Genomic DNA, 22,800 nt, shown 5'->3' with positions numbered 1-22,800 from the left:
ATCTACTCAAGATCCATAAGTAAAGTCTTAATGTACTGATAATCTCATTTGTTTATTTTTTTTAATTATTATTAAGCTATATGTTTATATATTGATGTCTGATGTGATCAATTGTGTTGCTAAGTCTTGATTTTTATTTTTTCTTCCTTTTTTGGTTATGTGGTAAGAGTATTATTTCTTGTAAATATATGTACAGGTGACTCATGAATTTGTATTAAAAGCATGATGGAGAAATAAAAACGGTGAAATTAACACTGTGCTTGGTTGGTGTTTATTTACTTAGACTCTAGACATTTTTGTAAACCTTAGGAGTTGTGTTAGCATCATATTTCAACGTTTGCTTTATATATTTTATTCTGAAAACTATACGTCCGTCTGTCAAGTGATTTTTATTTTGAAAGTCTAACCTCGCTAAGTTAATGTTGGCATGGCAACAGAACTGGTTCCCAAATCTCCATTGAAAAGTGTTAAGAGCGTAGACTTGGACTGTTTTAAAAGGTTTAATATTTTAACTGTGTGCTCAAAGAGTGTTGGTGATGGCGGACATAGTCGCCGACCTGAGCACTCTGTGTTTTGGGAGCGGGCTCGCTGACGACGAAAAGAAGTTACTTTACCTCCGGGCGCGCTCGGCTGGACTGACATTTTGCGGGTGCGCGCACGCAGCTTTCGTGTGTGAGCTCATTGACTCACTAAGGTGAACTCATCCCACACGTATAGTCTTGCAGTCATTTGAGTATATTTTAATCTGTCTGAGCTGCTTCATTCATTTGTATTATAGATGTGCCATCAGAAGGCGCACAGCGAAAATCAGAAAGCCAGTGGCACCAGGAGAGCACGACGACCTCCGCGTGGGTATACTTGGGATGGGCCATCTGGGAAAACAGCTGTGCCTAGCACTTCTTGAAAAGAGCAAAATCAAACCCTCACATATTAAGATCTCCACTAGGAGACCAGAGTTAGCAGGTACACACGCACAAAAAGCCCAAATCTGAGAAAAATGCTTGTGATGCAGTGGATTTAAGATAAGATAAGCTTTATTAGTCCCACGCATGGGAAATTTGTTTTGTTACAGCAGTGGACAGTGCAAAGTTGCATAGAAAAAACAATGGAATAGTATATCCATAAGATACTGTACACAATAGAATATAATAAAAATAAAATACTATATACAATCGAATAAAATAGAATACAAATGCTGTATACAATATGAGTATAATAATTTCTTGTGACAGGATTTAAATGTCATGAGACGCATAATCTTAAAGTGGTGGACCTATTTCCTTTTTATTCTGTTGTGTTTATAGAGCGTTACAGTGGTGGATGCTCATATTAGACGTGGTCAAAGCTTCAAATAATTAGATTCTTTCGTTGAAGTAACCTATGTGAGGTGAAAGATCGCTGTTCATGTGGCTATAAATGCTAGGTTTCCTACTGCTGGCTCCTCATGATATCACTCAGAGTGGATACCACTAATATGGTCAAACCTTCTGTTTGCAAGGGGCAGCCAGTCAGAAGAAGGCTGGCTTAAGGGATGAGAAGCTAAAGCTCCTTGTTTCAGATAGTGGGTAATCTGAGGGGTTTCCATACGCTTCCTTAATGACTCTCTTCACTCTTAAATTTTTAAGCTACCCAGATGCATTTTTGAGCAGATTTAAGCTAGGTTGTTGTTGTTTTGTTTTTTCAGTTATGCCCTTTTAAGACTATGAATAGTTATTGGTTGCTTGTTGTGACTCTATGGTATTCTTGAGTTAATCATTAAGCATGTGTTGGTTTAACTAAATTGCACTTGGACCAAACTTCCGTGTGTACTGATAAAAAAAAAAAAGTGTTTGCTAAGATCGTTGTATGTTCTGTGTTTCAGTGGAATTTGTCCATACAGAAGTTGAATGTTTCTTTGACAATCGCAGACTGGCAGCATGGGCGGATGTTCTTTTCCTTTGCTGTCTGCCCTCTCAAATCCCAAAAGTCTGTGTTGATCTCCGCTCTCATCTGGCAAAACACTGCCTTGTGTACAGTTTCACCTCTGCCATTCCCGTCACCAGGTACAGCCATATTCACACACACATAGGACTGGTCATTTCTTGGGGGGGTTGGGTCAATGAATCGCTTTCTTTTGAATTACTGTCTCAGATTAGCTAAGCTTCTTGGACACGACTACATCCTGAAGCCAAAGTATGACGTTGTCTCTTGTGACACTGTGGATGTTTGGCTGTCCTGCAGTCATGTGGCCTCAGCTTTAGCAGATCCTTTGCTGATAGAAGCATCGTGTCCTCTCACAATGAAAGGTATGTCACTTCAGCATCTTTTCATTTTGTTTCATATGTGACAGAAAGTATTTTGCATGAGCTTCAGTTAAACAAGTTCTTTACAAGTTCTGTTCTTAGTTTGTACCTTTTGATTCCACATGTAGGAGGTATTTCTCTGGGTCTGAACTGGGTGTGTGCGGTGCTGTATATCCTGTTGAATATCTGCACCTCTGCCAGTCTGGGATCCAGTGAGGCTCTCCTCTTAATTAAATCAATATTTAAAGAAAAATGTGGAGACACTGTGCAATTAAATGCACACAGTTTCATCAATTCATCCTATGCATCTTCTCTTCTCTCAGATGAGTGAGTAGATCAGTGTTTGTTTGTTTTTTAAACTGTCATATATCTCATTTAAATAATAATTATATATTTCAACTTTATTCCAAAAAGGCCTTTTCCCTGGATTTCACTTATGGATGCCCAGATCAGGGAGACCCCGCTGCTGCGCTTTCTATCAAGCAGTAAATCTGTGCAACAGTGCCTCTCTGCAGCTTATAAATCCCAGATGGAGACACCAGCAAAGTGACACACTGATCAGCCACAGCATTAAAATCACTAATACGTGAACTCAGTCTCTGTGATGGAAAAATCTGCTGGGGAACCATGTCTCATTTTGAAAGCATACATAACAATACGAAAAATTAAAAAGTAAATAAAAGTCTGTTTAGCTTTTTGTGACCTGTCTTAAATAATGAGGCTGGTCAGTGTGCTTCCAATTCAAAATTTGTATTACTGTGTTACATTTTCAATTTTGAATGAAAATCATTTTATAACATGAAGGACTCACTAAAGTTTGTGAAATGTAGATATAGGTTTACTTCAGATACTTTTATGCAGTACAGTTACAGTGCTGTGCAAAAGTCTCAAGCTTAATATGTTTTTTTATTTTCTCTATTAAGCCACTTAACACTGACCTATGAAACATTAAAGCATCAAAAAATGCACTCATGGATGAACAAGTGTTGTCTCTATACAGCACAGGCGACTTGGGAAAGAACCAATTTTAAGTTGTATCTGTAGCTACTTTGGTGATGGCAGCCTCTTGCAAAAAACCTGGACCTTCATCTACTGTTCACTGCAGCCTTGTCAGTAAAGATCTCAGTGGAAAGACTTCTGTCAAGAAGCCTATCTTAAATAAGGAAAATGGGGAGAAACAGCTGAAGTATACCAAATTACACACCAAATGAACTGAAGACAGGTCCGATGGAGTAATGAATCCAGATGTGACATACAGAGGAGATCGGGGGTGAGGTACAACAGTGAGTGTCTACAGCCATCTGCAAGACACGGTGGAGGCACTGTCATAGTTTGGGTTGGCATTTAAGCCAGTGGTGTTGGGGATCTTGTTGAAATTAATGCAACAACATTAGGTTTGATTGCCAAAAGCTTCATTTTTCAGCATGACGATGATCCCACATGCACTGCCAATGCATTAAGAGCATACTACGCACAGGGGAACACTGTCAGTCATGGATCGCCTCCCCAGATCCTGGATCTCAACAATATTGAAACAGTGTGGGATCATCTTGACAGGGAATGGAACAAAAATACAGCCAACATCTAGAGAAGAGCTTTAAAGACTGCTTAAAGAAATAACAGGAAAGCTTGTCTAAGAGAGCTGTAGTTGAACAAACTCTGCTTTTGTCTTACATGTTCTCTTTCCATGTATGTACACGTTTTATTAAATTTCCTATTTCTTTCCTAGATTTTCCCAATTGAATAAGAAAGGGGGGGGTGCCTCAAGACCTTTGCAGAGTACTGTATCATGAGAAAAAAGACTTAAAACTGAAAAAAAAAAGATAGTTGTTAGATTTTGTTAAATAATCTGTGTTTATGATTTGGCTTTGGGACGTATACTTTTAGACTGGTTTAAATATTAAGCAGCGGCGTATGTCCTCAGAGGAGCTGCAGTAGGCTCCTGGTAAGGATGCAGATTCGCTGATTTTCCGAGAAAAGACGGAAGTGTCAAAAAATCCGGGTCTGTTTTTTCCTGTTGAGCAGCAGAAGCAGCAGCGGCAGCACTGTGGAGAGGTCCCTCACATGACTGCAGGGATATGGAGGCGGTTTTCCTCATGTCCCTGAGTTTGATTAAACTAAAATCACATCATATTTTCGACGCTACGTTGTGGTGAGATAAGTTTTTGGGTGTTGTGTCCGCAGCTTCGGCTGTCCTTTTAACTGCTCGCTGGTTAGCTAGCGTGAGCTATAAGCTAACAGCTAGCCTGGTTCATGAAGCTAGAGTTCCACGCACATGTAAACACAGCTCGTCGCTACTGCTTTGACTGTTAAATCAGAAGGCAATACTGCGGTTGACGGGGTTTATTATGTGAAACGGCAGCTTGTTTAGTTTAAACAGCCTGCTTTAGGAGGCTAGCTTCACCCGTCTCCCTCCCCTGTGGTTGGGAGGGGCGGGGTTTCATCTTTTTGCAGCCACGCAGACTGAGGTGTTTGCCTTCTCAGGACAGCCATGGAGAGATTAGAGGCTACATCACAGCTCCAGTCACGGCTTTCATCACTGTCTTTCTCATCTTTCCCCGGAGTAACAGCCAAACAGTGCGACAACACGCCGCCGGACAGGTAACCTGTTGCTGCGGCTTTTAAATGGAGCTGCTATGCAGATGGGTGGTCTGAATGTTATCTTGGTTTAAAATTTCTATTCTTTCTTTACTTAAGGCTGCAGAATACAAATCTTTCAGAGAGCTTTACTCAGTCCAAAGACAGTATGGATGACACCAAGGAGGATTCAGGACGTCTTTCTGAGGTAGGTAATACTGTGTGCTTAGGTGAGCTGTAAACAAGTTGCAGTAAATAGGGAGGCATAGTCTAACAATTTAAGTCTTTACAATAATAACCCTGATGTGTGCGCATATTGAGGGTAATGAAGAGGCCCCTGCTGAGCTGGCCCTGGGGGAAGGAGGCGAGGAGAACAGCAGTGCAGGGAGCTGTCAGCTCTCCGCCGAGATGAAAGGTGAGGACCTGCAGTGTGCCATAGTGACAGCTGCTTTGTTCAGCAGTGATTCTGACTCTGCGGGTTCATAAACGTCCCGCTAATTGCAGTGTGCGTGCACAGTATTTGCTTGAGATTTTGCCATCTTAAAATGAGTTGGATAAAGTGTTGCAGTTGCTGTCACATCTTGTTAAAGTCACTGCCGCGTGTCCCTTCTGATGGCAGCCCAGATGCCGCCCCTGAACCCCCCGACAACTTGGACATCTGCTGCTGTGAAGGAGTTAAAGGTGAAGCTCCGAACAGAGAAGGACAGCATGGTGACCGTGTACCGAGGCGACATCATGACGGTCCATGTGCCCACCGTGCCCGAAGCCAATAAAGTGTGCTGGGAGTTTGCCACAGACGGCTACGACATTGGCTTCGGCATCTATTTTGACTGGACTCCCGTGACGAGCCGGTCCATCACGGTGCATATCAGCGAGTCGAGCGATGACGAGGACGAAGAGGAGGAGCTTGAAGGTCAGGCGCCGACGCCCCTCTTTGCGATGGCAGTTGTACTTTTATATGTTTTCCCCCCACTGGGGTTACGATTCGGTGTGTTGACTTTGTGGATCATGTGATTTCTGCAGGGCCCGTCGGCAACGGGGACGTCGAGAAGGGCTCCAAAACTCACACCAACTCTAACTTGTCTGAAATCCTCCCCGTGTACCGCCAGGACAGCCACCTGTCCGTGCAGGGGGGGAGCCACGAATTTCCAGGTGAAGGCACTTATCTCCTGAAGTTTGACAACTCCTACTCCCTTTGGCGAAATAAAACACTTTACTACAGGGTTTATTATAGTGCCTGAGATGCCAATTTATCGCTTATGAATGTACAATTTACTGAAGAACAATGAACTATTTTTGATTCCACACTTGTTGGGGGAGGGATGGGGAGGAGACGTAATTGAAATTCTAAAATAAAACAGAAAAAAAAAAATATATATATATATAAATATTTTTTAGCACCGTCTGCTTGTGTTGTCTCTTGTTGAATTTAAGTTTGTAATCCCACAGATTTCAAACGCTTCAGTGTCTTGCTAACATGTGTTTGAAGAAGCCTTGCATATGTGCCATTTTTCCCATGTGTGCACCGTGCTATTTGGTCAAGTGCCCATCATAAAATATCTATTGTCTTCACCTGTAACAGATCTATGGTAGCAGTGATCAGGGAAGACCTGCACGGGTATAACTGTGTTAAATCAGCTATGATCTAAAGAAAGAAGCTTTGTTTTGTGTGTGTGTGTGTGTGTGTGTGTGTGTGTGTGTGTGTGTGTGTGTGTGTGTGTGTGTGTGTGAGCTTGTGCACCTTTTTTTTTTCTTTCTTATTATTCTTATTCCTTTGTCTTTGTTACCAACCTAACTTATTTTTTTCTTCTCTGTATTGATCCTAATCACGTGAGATTTCAGATTATGTAAATTCAGAGTATGGCGATGTCTGCTGTCACAGTGGTGTGTTGGTTAAAGAATATATATAAGTCGAATGTACTGAAGCAAGTGGTAATCAGACTGTGCTTTTTATGACACAATTAAAAGCCATCCCTTATCACATGCAGCTCTCCTTATGTAATAAAAAAATCAATATTTACATTTGACTTGCACACTTTCATTATGTTTGGAGGTAGATTATTTTTTGTGCACAAGTCTAAGAAGTAAGTTACTGTTTTGTTTTTGGTCTTTTTTTAAAAAAAAAGATTATCTTTCTTTCCTCATTTCAATCACTCTTTGTGCATCTTCCAAAGATTTCACAGATCTGGCTGCTGACGTTGTATACAGCATACTGTAAAGCAACTGATACTGTTACTGTACTAAACCCTCGCTGTAAGTTATGCTGATGGAATCAAATCCTGAAATTTCTAATTCCTCAATAAACAGACCATTGTCTCATTTCCTTTGTGGTTAATTGAGGCGGTTAGATAAAACCAGCATGAATCACGGTCGATTACTGGACAGCTTGAGAAAAAAAAAAAATAATAAATGGCCAGCCAAAGCTGCGCATTTCACCCGAGACCCTGTCATTTCATAACAGTCTCGCTGCACATCCAGGATTAGAAAGCACTTCAGGGTGGCCCCTTGTGTTTCCATTAAATTGTGACATAAGGGGATTGATGTAATAGTTGCACAGAGGTGCTGATGAAACCAGGTTTTATTTTCAGTTCTCCCTTAAGGCCTCTCACAATCTTACGACGCAGCTAGCCTTGCTTGGGCTTTACTGGATTTTTTTCTTTTTTTAAAGAAAAATGGTCAATAATTTATGGAAAGCTACTCTTAGTATCATCAAATTCATTATTTATTCAATTAACTTCACGGAAATATAAAGATGTACTAGATTCTAACATAATCCACATTATCTACAAGCATATGATGGTCGAATGCCAGCTGGCATCCAGAAGCTGTTTAAAAAAAGGGGATAATAAATACAAATGAAGATGAAGTTATATTATTTTGAGAAACCCAAGGTTAGCACAAATGTGAACAGTCATTGAGTTTCTGTTTCGAGGCCTTTGGAACTGTACTGACTAAATAAAAATTTGCAGCACACTCGACTGCTTAAAAAATTGCATAGGACTAACATAATTATTCAGTACTGTGATAAATGCTCCTTTTCTTTCTTTTTTTATGGTTTGTCTTGGTTCTGTATGTAAATCGGAGGTTTGGGATCTAATTTTCCTTATGCGGTCATTTTTTGGTCTGGCGTCATGAGCAGGTGTTATATAAGCTGTAGCATCAACCTACACCTGTTTAGTTTGTCATTTGATTTCTTCTTTGTTTTTATCACTTAATTTCTTGTGATATAAACAATCAGAATAAAGATGAAGATAAATATATCGATTTACTCTTGTTATTCCAAACACTACATCAGCTTGGGTCTCATTAAGTAAGAACCAGAGTGCATGGTTTCAGACTGCAACTATAATAGAAGCTGTTTTTAGCATTGTCGCCTCTTGGATGAAATGTTGCTCCTGAGGGTGGACAGAATAATAAAGTAATATGACACAACCACACTGCATTAACACCACAGAGCCCAAGAACTGACATGATTATATTTTGTTGGCTTATTTTGGGCCCCCTAAGTACCAAGTGCACGCCATCAAAACACCACAGCCTACCTGAATATTTTTCCTGACCATGTCCATCCCTTTACGACCACAGTGCACAATTAGTCTTTTTAATAAAAGTTCATTCACTGTTTGAAAATTTCAGATATCAGTCATTTTCTAGATGGCTGAAACACAAGTCTAATACACTCAGAAGTTTCTTTGTACCATATATAATCCCCCCCCCCAAAACTATAAGTGCTAACATGAGGGAAACAGTGTAGTAGTAGAGATGGTAGCCACAAGCCACATTTCCTGGACGGACCTCGTACCTAAGCGGCCCCACTCTCACCTACTGATGAGAGAAGCTAGAACTCTCATCTGATATTGCTATTAGTGCAGTGGAGGTTCTCGCTTGATCACCAATGATACGTGAAGCAAATATGACTGACGAAATTTGATCATGCCAATTAATTGTGTGTCTATAAAACAATGAAATGACTTTGAAAGTCTATTCAGTTAGCCCGTACAGATCCATAATAAATACTGATAGCAGATATTTGGTGTTTAGAGTTTAAATTGTAACTATTTTATTTTTATTCTTGTTATGAGACAAAGATCTTGAATTTGCTAAGCGAATGGATAGATGTTCAGTCATACACTTGACTTCCCTTTATCCAAAGACATATAGAAAGGCAGTGAGGCATCTGGAGTCCAACCAGCAGATCCACTAGGGGGCCTATTACTTAATTACTTTGACCTCTCACCTGTGCGTGTTCACCACGGCCTCGAGCTCCTCTCGGCCAATCAGAGGTTAGCACTGGAGATCTAAGTACCGCCGATGTTTGCTGCTCTCAGAACGTATTGGATCCGTAAAACAACATGGGGAGACTGAATTTTTATGTCCTTTGGTCTTTGCGTGACGTCCCCCGCCAGTTTATTAGGTATGTCGTTTGATAAATACATAATAATAATTAAAAAAACAAACAAACATGTTGACAGATTATTAAGGACGCGAAGAATCACTACTTGGACTCACTCTTCACAGCAAATCTAACCGGAGGTGCTTTCAAGTCCATGTCCCGCTGCCTCTTCCTAAGCAGCTGGTCATCTTCGGTCTGGGACAGTGGGAATGCAGTTTGACCACAATTTCAGTCGAGGTTCTGGTCAGTGCAGAAGTACCAGCTCAGAAAATTGGGATTCTATCCTCTCAATTTAGGTTCGTGAAGTAGCCGCAAGGTTGTGAATTTGTAAACTAGAGTTTGCTGAGATCTCTTTGTGCTCAGGTGTCTGACTTGGGAAGGTGACTGGAGCCCAGAGATGGTCAAAGTGGCTGCAGAGAGGGGCAGGAGGGGAGTTTATGGCAAGATTTTACTCACAGTCTCTGAAGAGGTACAAAACACAAGTATTTAGCGCGACCAGATCCGAAAAAACTCACCTAGAGCTCATGTTTGTGTTGGTAATGGGTCTGGGTTATTTTACTAATGGTTAAATGCAGTGGGGAATTTACATATAGCCTCACTTTAAAACACACAAACTGTTCAGGCTACAGGTTATAGCATGCAAAGGGCAAATATAGCTTATCTGAATGCAATTAATCCAACTCCTGTACTGAGTAGATACAATAAGCCTAAAAGGAAGGTGAAGTTTAACCTAATATCTTATGCTGACTGCTTTTTTTTTTTTTTTCTTTTTTTGTGAAAATATAAATAACTCTTGGAAAACAGAATCGGATTCCACCATTTTCACCTTGCTATAAATAGCTTTATGGCATATATTGTCATTTAATATTCATTTCTTTGTGCTAGTTTCCATTACACTCCCTGCTTTCTTTGCGTCAGAGTGCTAGGCATCATGCCTATATGTGGGATTTAAAACAAAAAAGCAGTCCGTAGCTGATATTGCATAGTGGCATTTCACTTGTTTATTTCGTGCCAAGACTTGTGACCAGCCACAGGACAACTCCAGCGTCTTCAGCAGTACCCCTTTGGTTCAAAGGAAATGCTTGTTCCCCGAAGGGCACGATGTGACCGATCATTCCACCACATTACACACCCAAGATGCTGAAAGTGAAACGGTGAGATAAACGGGGCCAAAATAGTTCAGTGGGAACGCACGCTTTGGTTTTCGAGCGTCATGATTGTTCAATTAATACAAATCCAGGTGACTTCTGAGACCTCACACCTGAGCGACAGGAGCGACAGCGTGTGCTTTGCTGAGATCCAAGTCAATAAAGTCGACACCAGTGACTCCGCTGTGGGGAATAAACCTCCAGTGTGGCCTACAGTGAGTGTTATCCTTAGGTGTATGTTAGTGTCTGCATGTGAGGGCAGTAACTGACGCAGGTCTGCTGTGCGCTCTGTGTGACTGGAAGGAAAAGACACCCAGACGTACAGTCATTGGTAGGAGAGGCCAACTGAGGTGGAGCTCTGAGGACGTGGGCAGCCTCTCAGAGGATGTAGACCAAGCTTCGACCCCTAAGAAGATGAGGTCATCCGGGATAAACGGTCAAGAAGAAATGACTGTGCTCATAAAGAGTGAGAACAGAGGAGGTCAGAGGCAAAAAGGAAAAAAATATTGGGATTACACAGGATTGCACAGAAGTGGCTTTTACAAAGATTTGTGATTAGTTTCAGCGTGTCCGTCAAAGCGTTGGTGCCACACCATGTGTCTGAGTGACCCTGATACTGCCATCCTCATTGGAGGGGAGACTTCAGAACAAAACTACTGCAAGGACTCCCTGTGGAAGCTCGAGTTGGGTCAGTGGACTTTGCTGAATATACATCTGGCCATATATGTATATTAGCTCCCTGTATCTATAAAGCATGTCACTAGAGTGAAGGTGTGCGGCACCGGTGGAGGAAGCATTTGTACTTAATCGTTACCTGACCTCTTTTCAGACGGTGACTTCTGGTTCCCGCTGAACTCCTCTGCTTCTGGACCTGAACCACCCTGTGCCCGAGGACACACTGCAACCTATGACCCAGACTCTAGAGCAGTCTTTGTTTACGGTGGCCTGAGGGAGGGTCGGCGCTACACGGAGCTGTACATCCTTAATACTCTGACCTGGAAGTGGAAGCTTGTCAATGTGGGTTTGTTGTTAACATGCTGCGTTTTCACATTCTTTAAAAGCATGTATGTGAAATAGGCTCTTTGTTTTTTCTTTTCTTTTCATTGCTGTATTTGTGGATATTTCCCATCCTTAAGGCAAAAGGCAGCGTTCCAAATTTAGCGTATCACTCTGCAGCCTTTTACAAAAAAGAACTTTTTGTCTTTGGAGGAGTTCAGTCAAGCCTTTCCTCAGGGGATAAATCCTGCAGTAATGCTCTATACATCTTCAACCCAGAGTTTGGACTCTGGTACCAGCCCATTGTGGAAGGGGACAGACCTCTGCCTCGGTTTGGGTCAGTCTTCAGTAAATTTACTGTACCCTAAGTGCTTTCTTAATTCTCAGGAATGCTAATTTCATGCTTTTTAACAGGCACACGACTACGCTTCTGTCTCAGAAGTTGATCATATTCGGTGGACGCAAGACAGCTGCTTACTTTAACGACCTCCATGTGTTAGATCTGGGTAAGATAAAGACCGCCACTGACCGCCTTAGATTGAAACAGAGTGTCCAGGATTGTACTGATTCTTACATTTTCCCTACTGAGTGCAGGATTTATGGAGTACACAGCTGTGAAGAGTGGGAACATGCCACCGCTGCCTCGAGGGTGAGTAAACTAATCAACCTTGATAAATGTCATCCATGTAGCCATCTGGTTGTAGTATCCTTGGGCATCCCAGAAAGAGTCAAGTGCAATTTTAATGTTGTTTAACACAAAATTCATCCTAGTGAGATTCTTTTCTTTTAGCTGAACGTAATTCATATTTAAGAATATGTAAAGATTGGCCATAATAATGATGCAGATAAAACCTCTCTATATATCAATTGACAGGTTTCATGCAGCACTCCCAGTTTCAGACAACAGGATTTTAGTCAGTGGAGGGTGCAGTGCAATTGGAGCCCTGCAGGATGTTCACATCTTTAATACAGGTGAGCGGGGTTGTTTGGTTTTTTTTCTTCAGTATTATTGGATTTAAAAAATATGGTGTGTTTGTTCCGGTTCAGTCCAGTGTTGCTATTTTGCACGAAGCATCAATATTGATGAAATCAGCTGCTTTTTAATCGAGCTTCATTTCTTTTCTCCCCCAGATACGAATATGTGGACTTCACTGGTGTCTCCCCTGCTTTGCTCCAGGCCTCGTGCTGGACACAGCATGATGCTTTTGGGCAGCGCTATCCTAAGAGACACTGGGACACATGGACAGGGTGAAAATGTTAAAATCCAGTGTGCATTGCTGGTGTTTGGTGGGTCGGACTGCTCTGGTTCCTTTTATGATGACACAATCAAATGCACCGTGGAGATTCCTTTTGACAAATGAGTCCAAATTGGAAACAGTTTTTAGCCACCATGGCCCGTGATGTGATCAGACATGAGAAGAGCGTTTTGTCTGGAAGACTAATTCTTCTGCTTTGTGTTTTGTTGCATTGATTTTCTATTCATGTGTCTCCTGTGTGATTCTTTTACTTTGTGTCTTTGAAAATCACAATCAGGCAACGCGCTGCAAACAGTGAGACGAGAGGTTTTCCACTTTGCATAGCAAATCTGAGCGTTGTTTTTTTTTACACATTATTGTCCCGTACCTCTTCTCCACGTATCTGTATGATTTTTGAAGGCAAATTCAAGTCATAGTTCAGTTTCATGCTAAAATACTAATAAATATTTTTTTTACTTGAACCTTTCTTGTCATTTAAAGTAACTGCAGTGGAACAGAGTCGCTTTTCAGTCATTTTATTTAACACAAACAACTTCTCAGTGGCTTTGTACTAAGCACGCAGATCATCAGGTGTATCTGGTTGGCGTGATGGGTGGCTCACTTGGAAAGCTTCAATCTCAAGTAAAGCTTCATTTAGCCGTTTGATGGTTGGATATTTCCCCACATCCACTTTGAACCTGTAGACATTAAAAGCATACTGGTGATGCTTCCCTGTACAGGCTGTTTTGAGGTTATATCATGTTTTGGGATCTCTGCCTTCTCTTGAATATAATAGAAGTAAATTGTTCTGATTTCTGGAAAGAGATGCTGCTGCTAACCTTCCAAATGTATTATTTGACGCTTTGTGGCACAACTAGTTTCATCTGGTTCCATCATATTTAAAACAAGGCAGATGTTTCTATAGCCACCATCTTAAATGCTGGTCAGCTTGAACAAAACGCACTAGACAGAGAAACAGCACTGCACGCCAGAGGGAAAATATGTAAATTGGATTTTGTGGAAAGCCCATCTCTATTAAAGTAGCGCTTCTATTGCAGTTTTATGAAACTTCTCATAGCATACCTCTCTGCGTTGTAGACCTGTGGGACCAGACAGATGTCTGCCATGGAAATCTAAAAGGGAAGCAGAAAGTAAGAAGTAATCTTTGTGCTGGAAATTGTCCAGATGTTGTCCTGTGATATATTCATGTTCTTACCTCATCGCCTACACAGCATTTCCCCGCTGTTTGCTTCAGAATTGGCTCAAGAGCTGGGGGTAATAACGCATGCATGTAAACCACATTGGCATTTTTCTCATCACTTCATGTTTCTAATGTATAGAGCAGGGGTGTCAAATGTGGGGCAGATCTAGATTATTACTTTGGAAAGTTTGGAAATGTAAATATTAGGAGAACAGAAAAGTTAGCAGTTTGTACTTCTGTGTTAAGTTCTCAGGAATGGATCACTGTTGATTTAATCATCGTCGTCAGTTTTAAAAGCCTTCCTGCTTGCGACATTAAAGCAAAGCAGGATGGTTAAGCTGATGAGTCACGCTTTGTAATGACAGCAAAAATGTGCACTTATAGAGGCAACTCGGAGTTCATCATCTGCTGTGTAAAACAAAGTGTTTTCAGAGTGCAGTTCTCCGCATTTAAAATTAAAACGAAGCATAGAGGAGTAGATGACAGGCTTCCGCTTACCTTGAAAACCACGATCGATGAAGTGCTGAGACCACTGCATCTTCTCCGCTCCTATTTTCTGGATTACATACAAATTCTGCGAAGTCCAGGAATTAAAAAAAAAAAAAGATAAAGTTACTGGTCTTGCAGGTTGACCTTGACATTGCAAGCATGGATTTTTTTGTGAACCAGAGTAGAGATTTGAACTGATGGCGTTGTGGACCGTGTTCTGCTTACCTGCAGGGGCTGTATACCCGAGGCAATGAGGTCACTTATCATCCTAACCTGGGCACGCGCCTTTGGGTCTGCTGGAAGAAGACGGGGTCCTGGTCTGGTCTCATCGATGTACTGGATCACTGCCAGCTACATAAACAAAAGAATTTTGGTAACGTTTTTTTAATGTTACATGGTGTAATTAAAAATACACCGACTAAAGGTGTAATTAAATGGAATTTTAATGTATTTTATTTGAAATTACAAAGTAACTACCTGCAAATGCTTAAAGGTTAGAAAACAAGTCATGTTTTTACCAGAACTGTTACCAGTATTACCAAAATATTCAGTAAATGTAATAAGATAACATGACAGTGTTATGGAAGCAGACTCACCGACTGAGAGAGAGTGGTGCCATCAATTTCCACTGCAGGCACTTGTTGCATGGGGTTTAGCGCTTTGTACTCCTCAGTAAGCTTTGGCACAGAGAGAGCCATTGTCAGACTAACACATGACTTTAAAAAAAGAAATGCATGGTTTTATTGTTTAAGACAGCACCTTGTTAAGAAACTTCATATTGTTTTAGCAGGATTTTGGACTCTTTAATATTCAAGCAATCATGCAGAAACTGTCATGTTTGTCTGCACACTGTACCTGCTGCCCTCCATCTTTGATCAGATTGACTGGAAGCTGGTCATATTCAACACCTTTTAGAGCAAAAGCTGGTGCACAAACAAGTTCATTACCTTAGTGATTTAAAAAAAAAAAGAAGTTACACCAAAGCTTAGCTGAACATTCCCAGGGCATGACTTACCAATGCGAACCCTCCAGGAGCAGGAGCTTCTGAAGTATCCGTGAAGTATGGGCTGAACAGAAAACAGAAAATGTTAATTCAGTTTGGAAACAAAGTCAGTTTTGCTTTGTGGTTTTATGCAGTGGGTTCACCTTAGTCTGAGTTGCCATACTTCTGTAGATTTCCCTCGACTAGACTGGATCAGTTACTGCAAGTACTTTTTCTACAAAAAATCTCATCCACTTTGAGCAGCCAATAGGATGTGTCCCCTAAACCCCCTCCTACCTACTCTTTGGTCCATGACTAAGCACCATTTGGGCTTCATATGGTTGAAATTAAGCAGCTGATGCACACATAACACCCGGCGAACAGTGACAGTACCTTAGCGAGGCAGGCTAACGACAAGCGCATTGTCGCTGGCTGCGACAACACTTTAATCTTTTGGATAAGGGCCACTGATCGCTTAAAGATCACACACTTTATAGCAAAGTCCCACTTTGTTCAAAACTGCGTGTGGATACAGCTCAGCTGAGACACACTTCCTGACAGGAGAACTGACTGGTTTAATTAGCCAATAGTTGGTGGAGTTCCATAGCTAGGGCGGGTTTAATCCAAAAGCTGGAGTCGTGATTGGACAGAAGGCAATCTCGAGAACCCAATCACGCTGCGTTATTAGTGAGAGGGCGAATTTGGAGCCTATAGGAAGCCTCAATTTCCCCAGAGCCCGCCCACAGGTGATTCACATCTGTGGGGTAGAAAGCTGAATGCTGTCTTCTGCTGGCCACCGCGCTACCTGCCTGCACAGTGGGTCAAATCAGTTCGGCGTAGCACATGATATCCCAGAATGGCGTCAACAGCTCTGAGATCAGCGTTCAGGACCAAGGTAAAGTGCAAGTGGCAGCGTGTGGTCAGCTCTGATTGTTGACACAGTGTCCTGCAGAAGTTATGTCCGTGCATTCCTTTACAGAGGAGGAATAACGTTTTTCCTCAGTTCAAAAATCTTAAGAGGATTAAAAGTAATAATAATAATTTTATGCCTTCAAGAGCTGATTTATAACATGGAGAAAGTTTTTCTACTCGTGTTCAGCTGCAGGTGCATTTAAGCGCAAAGAAGTCTACCCGTGCACCTGCAGCCTGGACCGCATTCCTTCTCTCAGTCCGCTTAACTCAGCTTGACTTTGTCCCCATTTTCACAACTCCACACTCAGTAGTTGCACATTAATCTAATCGGCCAACAGGCTGCAGCTGGTTGACAAAATGTGCAAATGAAACAGCACATTGTACTTCTAGGATGGATAAATACTGCAGTTTTTGCTACTTTTAGCGATTTGACTCCTGCTGTGCCGCTTTCACAGGTTCCATTTAGAGTCGGCCGACTGTGCTGCTCCTCCTCCTCCTCTGTGGTGAGTGCTTATGACTAACTGTTAATCTGGTAATACATTTCAGAGATAATCGACCCTACGAGTAAATGCTGATATCGTTCCTCACAGCCCACCACCAAACTGTTTATTGATGGGAAGTTTGTTGAATCCAAGTCCTCGGAATGGCTGGATATTCACAATCCTGTAAGTACTTCTAGTATTTCTTGGCAACATCCATTATTAGTTGAGGTGAATGTATACTGATGCCTCACCACACTGTGCTTGTACAGTATGGAGTTGCTTAACCTGGACATACTGGTCCAGACTGGTTTGTGTAGATGGGCATCCCACGTCAACATTTAGATTCAGATTTGGCATTATTGAATGAGCAGAGTCACAGTATAAATTAGCACTTATTTTTAGTGTTTAAAAAAAAATCCAGCTTAGCGATCATGACTTTTTTCCACTTTCACAGGCTACCAATGAGGTGATCACCCGCGTGCCCAAAGCCACCCAGGAGGAGATGCTGGCTGCTGTAGACTCATGCTCCAGAGCCTTTGGCTCCTGGTCTGAGACCTCCATCTTGGCTCGACAGCAGGTTTTTCTGCGCTATCAGCAGCTTATCAAGGACAATATTGTAAGTCACCGTAAGGTGCTCTGAAAGTAAAAACACATTCAGCCTTGTTTAATTAATGAATCAAACAAGAGCGTGGACTCACTGTTGCCTCACAGAGAGAGGTTCTTGGGTCTCCCTCTTCTCTCTGGGTACTCTGGCTTCCTCCCAAAGTTCAAAGACATGCGTGTTAGGTTAACTGGAGATTTTAGACTGGCTATGTCTCTGCGTTAGCCCTGCAATAGGCTAGTGACTTGTTCAGAGTGCACCCCACCTCTCACCATATGACAGCTCGTATCCAGCCCCACTCCAGCCGTGGGATTGGATGGATGAATGAACAGATGGACAGACAGCATGTTAGTCCGTCCACAGTAGTTCAGAGCTCTTGTTTGAGTGAAACTTGACTTTAGGCTATATAGCTGATACAGAGAATTCATGCAAGCGTCCTCATGCGTTTCAGAAAGAACTTGCCAAGGCCATCACAGTGGAGCAGGGGAAGACCCTTGCAGATGCAGAGGGAGATGTGTTCAGAGGATTGCGTAAGTGTGTCTGACACACACACATGCACACAGATGTCCTTTTTGTCATTGAGCAACAAGTGGTTAAATATTTGCATTTTGTGTAGGCTCTTAACTCATTTACAGGAATCTGTTAATCTGTTTCATCTTGTATATGGGACAAGCGGGACAGAGGGGGGTTTATTTCATGACTGATTCTGTGGAAGATTAAATTTTGATATTTTTAGGCCTTTCTATGATAGTAAATAACATGCAACAATTGGCCTGGGACAGTAAGGAGATGAGTTTTTAGTAATATGTGAACTAACAAAGTTGCTCCTGAAAAAATTATTAGTTCAAATTCAGTGATTTGATGTGGTTTGTTATGTCTGTTATTTCTTTCATGGAGATGATGTTTTAGATCATCTTCATATGCCCGGTTCATTAAAAAAAAAAAGTTTGGTTTTTTTATTGACGTAGTTGTATAAATTGGCTTAGAATAAAAAATAATGTATCTGTGACAGCTGGAGTTGTCATTATAATAAAAATATTTCATGTTTACATCATACTTGAATCATCATTTTAATAAAATGCAGATCACGATATCTACCTTTGCTAACTTTATCCTGGTGTAGCAGCTGACACACACATGCTTTTGTTTAAATGTCGTGCCTGTGCACATAAATAACCAACTACTGCCAGGGGTGTTGAACATGAGGACAAAATCTCGTGAAATGAAAAGATGCCAGTCATCCTTTAATTGCTAAACCTGACCATACTATGGTTCATACTTCTTTCTGTGCAGAGGTGGTAGAACACACCTGCAGCATCACCTCCCTGATGCTCGGGGAAACCCTGCCCTCCATCTCCAAAGACATGGACACTTACACCTATCGCCTTCCCCTTGGGGTGTGTGCCGGCATTGCCCCCTTCAACTTCCCGGCCATGATCCCCCTGTGGATGTTCCCTATGGGCATGGTATGTGGCAACACGTACCTGCTGAAGCCCTCGGAGCGTGTGCCCACATGCGCCATGCTGCTGGCTAAGATGCTGCAGGATGCTGGCGCTCCAGATGGAACGCTCAACATCATCCACGGCCAACACGACGGTAAGAGCTGGTGGCTGTGTAATGTTACAGTAAGATGTAAAGATGTTCGACAAATAAGCTTAAAGCCTCAAATTACCGCCAATAAATCCTTTTTTTTTTTTTTTTTTTTTTAAATCCATCATTCAGATAGAAAATGTAGTTATCTTGGCAGAAAAACAATGTGTGTAACAATGAAGATGTCTACATTTGCTCTAAATCATAAACCGTAATCACCTGCCATTACTTAAGTCATCTCTGTAACTGTCTTCCTCTTACAGCTGTGAACTTCATCTGTGACCATCCGGCCATCAAGGCAATCAGCTTTGTTGGCTCAAATCAAGCAGGGGAGTATATTTATGAGAGGGGCTCTAAAAATGGCAAAAGGGTGCAGTCCAACATGGTGAGCAACAGTTTTAATGTCTGACATGTGCTTTAAACATCCAGAAGGTGGCAGCATTGGCCAACAGTTTCAAGTGTTTGTGTCGCCCAATGGTACTGAGGAGTGCATGTGCATGGTGCAGCTGTGCATCACATTTAAAAAGGCCCAGATTGCGAACTGGAAATGTTCCATTGCCTCACGTGGACTGAAATGTGGACCAAGTTTACAATGTGAAATTTGTAGGTCGTTTGTTTCTAATCTAATTCCCTGATTTTTATGTCCCTGCTTGTGACTAACCAGTTGCTGTAATGTGGAGATCAAACGGCAAAGGGCTAACCACTTCTTGTGTACTGTAGGGAGCCAAGAACCATGGTGTGGTGATGCCTGATGCCAACAAGGAGAACACTCTGAACCAGCTTGTGGGCGCGGCGTTCGGGGCAGCGGGACAACGCTGCATGGCTCTGTCTACAGCCATACTGGTGGGCGAGGCGCGTAGCTGGCTGCCGGAGCTGGTGGAACGTGCCAAAGCTCTGCGCGTGGATGCAGGTACCACGCCCCATCGCCTTCACCTCGGCCTCTCCTGTTCTCCTGAGCGCGTTTTCCCCCAAGGTCCTTTTTGGTTTTATTCATCTCGGGGCCACCCACACCGCCCTAACCTCACCTCTCGCCTTATGGCCTGTTGTAACTTCACATTGGGAGTCAGCTGGGCTTGTTGAGTCAGCCATGCTGCAAATTTGTGGCCAGATCTGCGGCTCGGGCCTAAATGGCGGTCTAGAGGATCAAATCCTATGAGAAAAGCAGTTGATGTGAAGTAAAATGGCGAATGAGTCTGTGTGTTTACAGCGATATGAAGTTTAATTTGTACAATACACAGGAAACCCGCAAGAATCCATTTTAGAGGGAGTGCCTCAAAGTGCCCCTTGTCCTGGCTTTTGTGGCCAACGAAATGTCAGTGCCCATAGTTTGTTCGCATCAGTCAAGTGACAGAACGTGTAACCTTATAGCTGTTTGTTTTTTGGGGCCCTGCTAGGAGACCAGCCTGGTGCAGATCTGGGGCCTCTGATCTCTCCCCAAGCCAGGAACAGAGTCTGCAGTCTGATCCAGAGCGGCGTGGAGGAGGGAGCAAAGCTGCTACTGGATGGCCGAAATATTAAAGTCAAAGGTTACGAGAACGGCAACTTTGTGGGACCTACCATCCTCGGCAACGTCACAGTATGAGGCTTCATGTGTTAAAAGTACTTGCACGTGAGTGATATTACAAAGATGTCTGCAGTCGGTGAAAGTGCTCCGTTGTGCGCTCTTTCAGCCTCAGATGAAGTGCTACACCGAGGAGATCTTTGGGCCCGTGCTGGTCGTTCTGGAGGCAGACTCCCTGGACAACGCCATCAGTTTGGTTAACAAGAACCCCTATGGCAACGGTACAGCCATCTTCACCACAAACGGTGCCACCGCACGCAAATATACTCACGAGGTGGATGTGGGCCAGGTGAGTGGCCGCTGCGTCCAAATGTGCAGCTCGTTCAAGGGAGAAAGGAGACATTCACGCCGCTCTGTCGTTTCTATGCACCATCTCAAGCGGAGAGAACATCATATTTGTTTGAAAGCCTTCACACATTAAATAAAAACAATTATTTTCCATGTTGAGCATACCCTTATTTGCTCCCTACCCAAAATGCACACCTTAAGCAACCCCTTTTTTCCCCTCCACATCCACACCCAAGAAAGTCGCAAATAGCAACAGCAAATATGCTTCTGTTAAATAAAAATAGGGATGCATAGAAACTTTTCCAGGTAGTATTCAGGGGAAGAGGGGAGTTGGTGGTGAGAATTGTTAAAATTAAATCTCAAAAGGGATTTCTAGGTGCGTATTTAACAGTTAAGTAAAAACATGGCCATCCTGTTTGTTTGCCTGTGGAGCCTAGTTATGCCCTGTGTTTGCTGTTCACATGTCGGGGAATGTTGTGCAGGCCATGTGCCGTACTCGTCTCCAAACCTCCATGCAACAAACATCTACTTTTCTGTTTTTTGTTGGGGTTTTTTCTTTTCTCCCATGCACCTTTGCCAAAAGGCCCAAGTATGCAAACCTATTCCCGTTGTTTAAAACACACTAAACCAACCATGCCGTGCCTCTTGGTGTTTTCGCAACAAAACTTTATTTTTATATATTTTTTGTTTTCCTCCCTTTTTCGTAAGAGCACGCTTTGTTTTCACACATCAAATAAAAGCCACAGGTTTATCTCTGTTTTGTGCGATCGTGTAAGCTTGCTTTGTAAACAGCACGCACGTACCGCATCTCTCATCAGCTGCGTCTCGCTTGTCCCTAGCAATTTAGGACCTGAGGGAATTGTTTTACAAACCTTACACTTATGGAAATGAAAGGGACAATGCTTGTTTTCTGCAGGTGGGAGTCAATGTTCCAATCCCGGTGCCGCTGCCAATGTTCTCCTTCACTGGATCGAGGGGATCCTTCAGAGGGGACACGAACTTCTACGGAAAGCAAGTGAGTGGCAACTAAAACGAACGGATCCTGTCGTTGGGCCTGTGAGAGTAAAAACACAGCAGCTGTCTTAATGTGATGTAAACGCTTTTATTTTTGCTCTTCAGGGCATCCAGTTCTACACACAGATCAAAACCGTCACCGCACAATGGAAAGCTGAAGATGCCACCTTAAAAAGTCCTGCCGTTACCATGCCTACCATGGGACGCTAAATGCTCCATCCAGTCGCTGCTGATTACTCTTGTAAACCAGGAGACGTCAAACGCTCCACTTGCAAAAGCAGATTCATATGTCACCTGTGAATAGCTCATAAATACAAGTTATAAATAAATAATCCCCAGATTAAAAGACTTTATATTAGATATGTATATGTGGCTATTGTGTGAGGGGACAACACTAAGGCAATCCAAAAGTTCTGTAACATTATTGGGTCAATGTCATTTCCAGAAATACAGCACCTGCTGAAACTCTTATACATTTGCTGTGTTTGTGTTTCACAGAAATCTGCCTGGAGTCACACCGGTTGCCTTTGATTATGCTATCTTACACCTCTCCTCCCATGACCCCCTTTTCTCCTCTGCCACAATGAGGCATCTTCCTGTAAACGTGCCTCATGTTTATCCATTCATCAAGTGTCTTAATGTGCAAATGCTGCACCTGCACTGTGCTGATACTCATCAAGCTTACGTTCTAGTATTGCGTATATGACTTATCAGATAAGAGGAGAGTCAATGTGCTGACACTTTATATCAAATCTATTAATACACAGGCAACACTATAGCTCACCGGATTGAGCAACTGACCGATAAGCTGTAAATTTTACAGGCCTGGGTTTGAAACAGCCCTGAGCCATTTGCTGCACATCTTCCCCTGCTCTTTCCACTTACCACACGTGTGGGTGGGGGGTCATTTGTACAGGTGACCCGGCTATTCAGCTTATAAGATGCTACTTCTGTTCCAACTGCTTGTCACATCCTTGCTGGAAGGTGCAAATATGCAAAGAAAGGATGTAAGTGGAGGTAATGAGGTGTGTGGGCAAACTGAAATCCTC

The 22,800-nt window shown here is 42.4% G+C and overlaps 5 protein-coding genes across 13 annotated transcripts; 4 read left to right on the top strand and 1 right to left on the bottom strand.

Moving 5' to 3' along the window:
• The first annotated feature begins 37 nt into the window (after positions 1 to 37).
• On the top strand, positions 38 to 4,159 carry noxred1 (NADP-dependent oxidoreductase domain containing 1). 2 transcript variants are annotated; one of them, XM_040041745.1, is made up of 6 exons: positions 38 to 694; positions 779 to 963; positions 1,862 to 2,042; positions 2,221 to 2,285; positions 2,411 to 2,609; positions 2,697 to 4,159. In XM_040041745.1, the coding sequence occupies exons 1-6, from the start codon at positions 537 to 539 to the stop codon at positions 2,830 to 2,832; spliced, it is 924 nt and encodes a 307-aa protein (XP_039897679.1). In that variant the 5' UTR covers positions 38 to 536; the 3' UTR covers positions 2,833 to 4,159. The 2 variants fall into 2 exon arrangements, with proteins under 2 accessions (XP_039897679.1, XP_039897678.1); XM_040041744.1 differs by having other exon boundaries at positions 2,131 to 2,285.
• A 110-nt stretch (positions 4,160 to 4,269) lies between these two features.
• Positions 4,270 to 7,178, top strand: tmed8 (transmembrane p24 trafficking protein 8). 4 transcript variants are annotated; one of them, XM_040041746.1, is made up of 6 exons: positions 4,270 to 4,434; positions 4,767 to 4,883; positions 4,980 to 5,067; positions 5,163 to 5,274; positions 5,479 to 5,772; positions 5,883 to 7,178. In XM_040041746.1, the coding sequence occupies exons 1-6, from the start codon at positions 4,361 to 4,363 to the stop codon at positions 6,098 to 6,100; spliced, it is 903 nt and encodes a 300-aa protein (XP_039897680.1). In that variant the 5' UTR covers positions 4,270 to 4,360; the 3' UTR covers positions 6,101 to 7,178. The 4 variants fall into 4 exon arrangements, with proteins under 4 accessions (XP_039897680.1, XP_039897681.1, XP_039897683.1 ...); XM_040041747.1 differs by having other exon boundaries at positions 4,273 to 4,434; positions 5,181 to 5,274; XM_040041749.1 differs by having other exon boundaries at positions 4,316 to 4,434; positions 4,772 to 4,883.
• A 1,940-nt stretch (positions 7,179 to 9,118) lies between these two features.
• zgc:163014 (uncharacterized protein LOC100038766 homolog) lies at positions 9,119 to 13,104 on the top strand. The gene is made up of 13 exons (XM_040041895.1): positions 9,119 to 9,273; positions 9,378 to 9,548; positions 9,616 to 9,721; positions 10,269 to 10,406; positions 10,493 to 10,615; positions 10,704 to 10,881; positions 10,960 to 11,088; positions 11,230 to 11,417; positions 11,537 to 11,733; positions 11,811 to 11,902; positions 11,991 to 12,045; positions 12,271 to 12,368; positions 12,528 to 13,104. The coding sequence occupies exons 1-13, from the start codon at positions 9,212 to 9,214 to the stop codon at positions 12,755 to 12,757; spliced, it is 1,767 nt and encodes a 588-aa protein (XP_039897829.1). The 5' UTR covers positions 9,119 to 9,211; the 3' UTR covers positions 12,758 to 13,104.
• A 47-nt stretch (positions 13,105 to 13,151) lies between these two features.
• Positions 13,152 to 15,850, bottom strand: gstz1 (glutathione S-transferase zeta 1). Of its 4 annotated transcripts, none has more exons than XM_040041908.1 (9): positions 15,697 to 15,850; positions 15,337 to 15,388; positions 15,177 to 15,244; positions 14,918 to 14,998; positions 14,547 to 14,672; positions 14,331 to 14,406; positions 13,848 to 13,900; positions 13,715 to 13,764; positions 13,152 to 13,329 (listed from the first exon to the last, which is right to left on the bottom strand). In XM_040041908.1, exons 1-9 carry the CDS (start codon positions 15,724 to 15,726, stop codon positions 13,203 to 13,205), a joined length of 663 nt encoding a protein of 220 aa, XP_039897842.1. In that variant the 5' UTR covers positions 15,727 to 15,850; the 3' UTR covers positions 13,152 to 13,202. The 4 variants fall into 4 exon arrangements, with proteins under 4 accessions (XP_039897842.1, XP_039897839.1, XP_039897840.1 ...); XM_040041905.1 differs by having other exon boundaries at positions 14,918 to 15,037; positions 15,697 to 15,848; XM_040041906.1 differs by lacking the exon at positions 15,697 to 15,850 and adding an exon at positions 15,468 to 15,673 and having other exon boundaries at positions 14,918 to 15,037.
• A 187-nt stretch (positions 15,851 to 16,037) lies between these two features.
• aldh6a1 (aldehyde dehydrogenase 6 family, member A1) lies at positions 16,038 to 22,607 on the top strand. 2 transcript variants are annotated; one of them, XM_040041897.1, is made up of 12 exons: positions 16,038 to 16,198; positions 16,671 to 16,718; positions 16,806 to 16,880; positions 17,152 to 17,313; positions 17,750 to 17,828; positions 18,592 to 18,894; positions 19,152 to 19,273; positions 19,609 to 19,798; positions 20,283 to 20,464; positions 20,559 to 20,738; positions 21,654 to 21,752; positions 21,857 to 22,607. In XM_040041897.1, exons 1-12 carry the CDS (start codon positions 16,160 to 16,162, stop codon positions 21,959 to 21,961), a joined length of 1,584 nt encoding a protein of 527 aa, XP_039897831.1. In that variant the 5' UTR covers positions 16,038 to 16,159; the 3' UTR covers positions 21,962 to 22,607. The 2 variants fall into 2 exon arrangements, with proteins under 2 accessions (XP_039897831.1, XP_039897833.1); XM_040041899.1 differs by lacking the exons at positions 16,038 to 16,198; positions 16,671 to 16,718; positions 16,806 to 16,880 and having other exon boundaries at positions 17,199 to 17,313; positions 17,754 to 17,828.
• The last annotated feature ends 193 nt before the right edge of the window (positions 22,608 to 22,800 follow it).

The sequence above is a fragment of the Simochromis diagramma genome, unplaced genomic scaffold (assembly GCF_900408965.1).
Source record: "Simochromis diagramma unplaced genomic scaffold, fSimDia1.1 OVJJ01000304.1, whole genome shotgun sequence".
NCBI classification, from domain to species: Eukaryota; Metazoa; Chordata; class Actinopteri; order Cichliformes; family Cichlidae; genus Simochromis; species Simochromis diagramma.
This window is presented reverse-complemented; position numbering and strand designations above follow the sequence as displayed.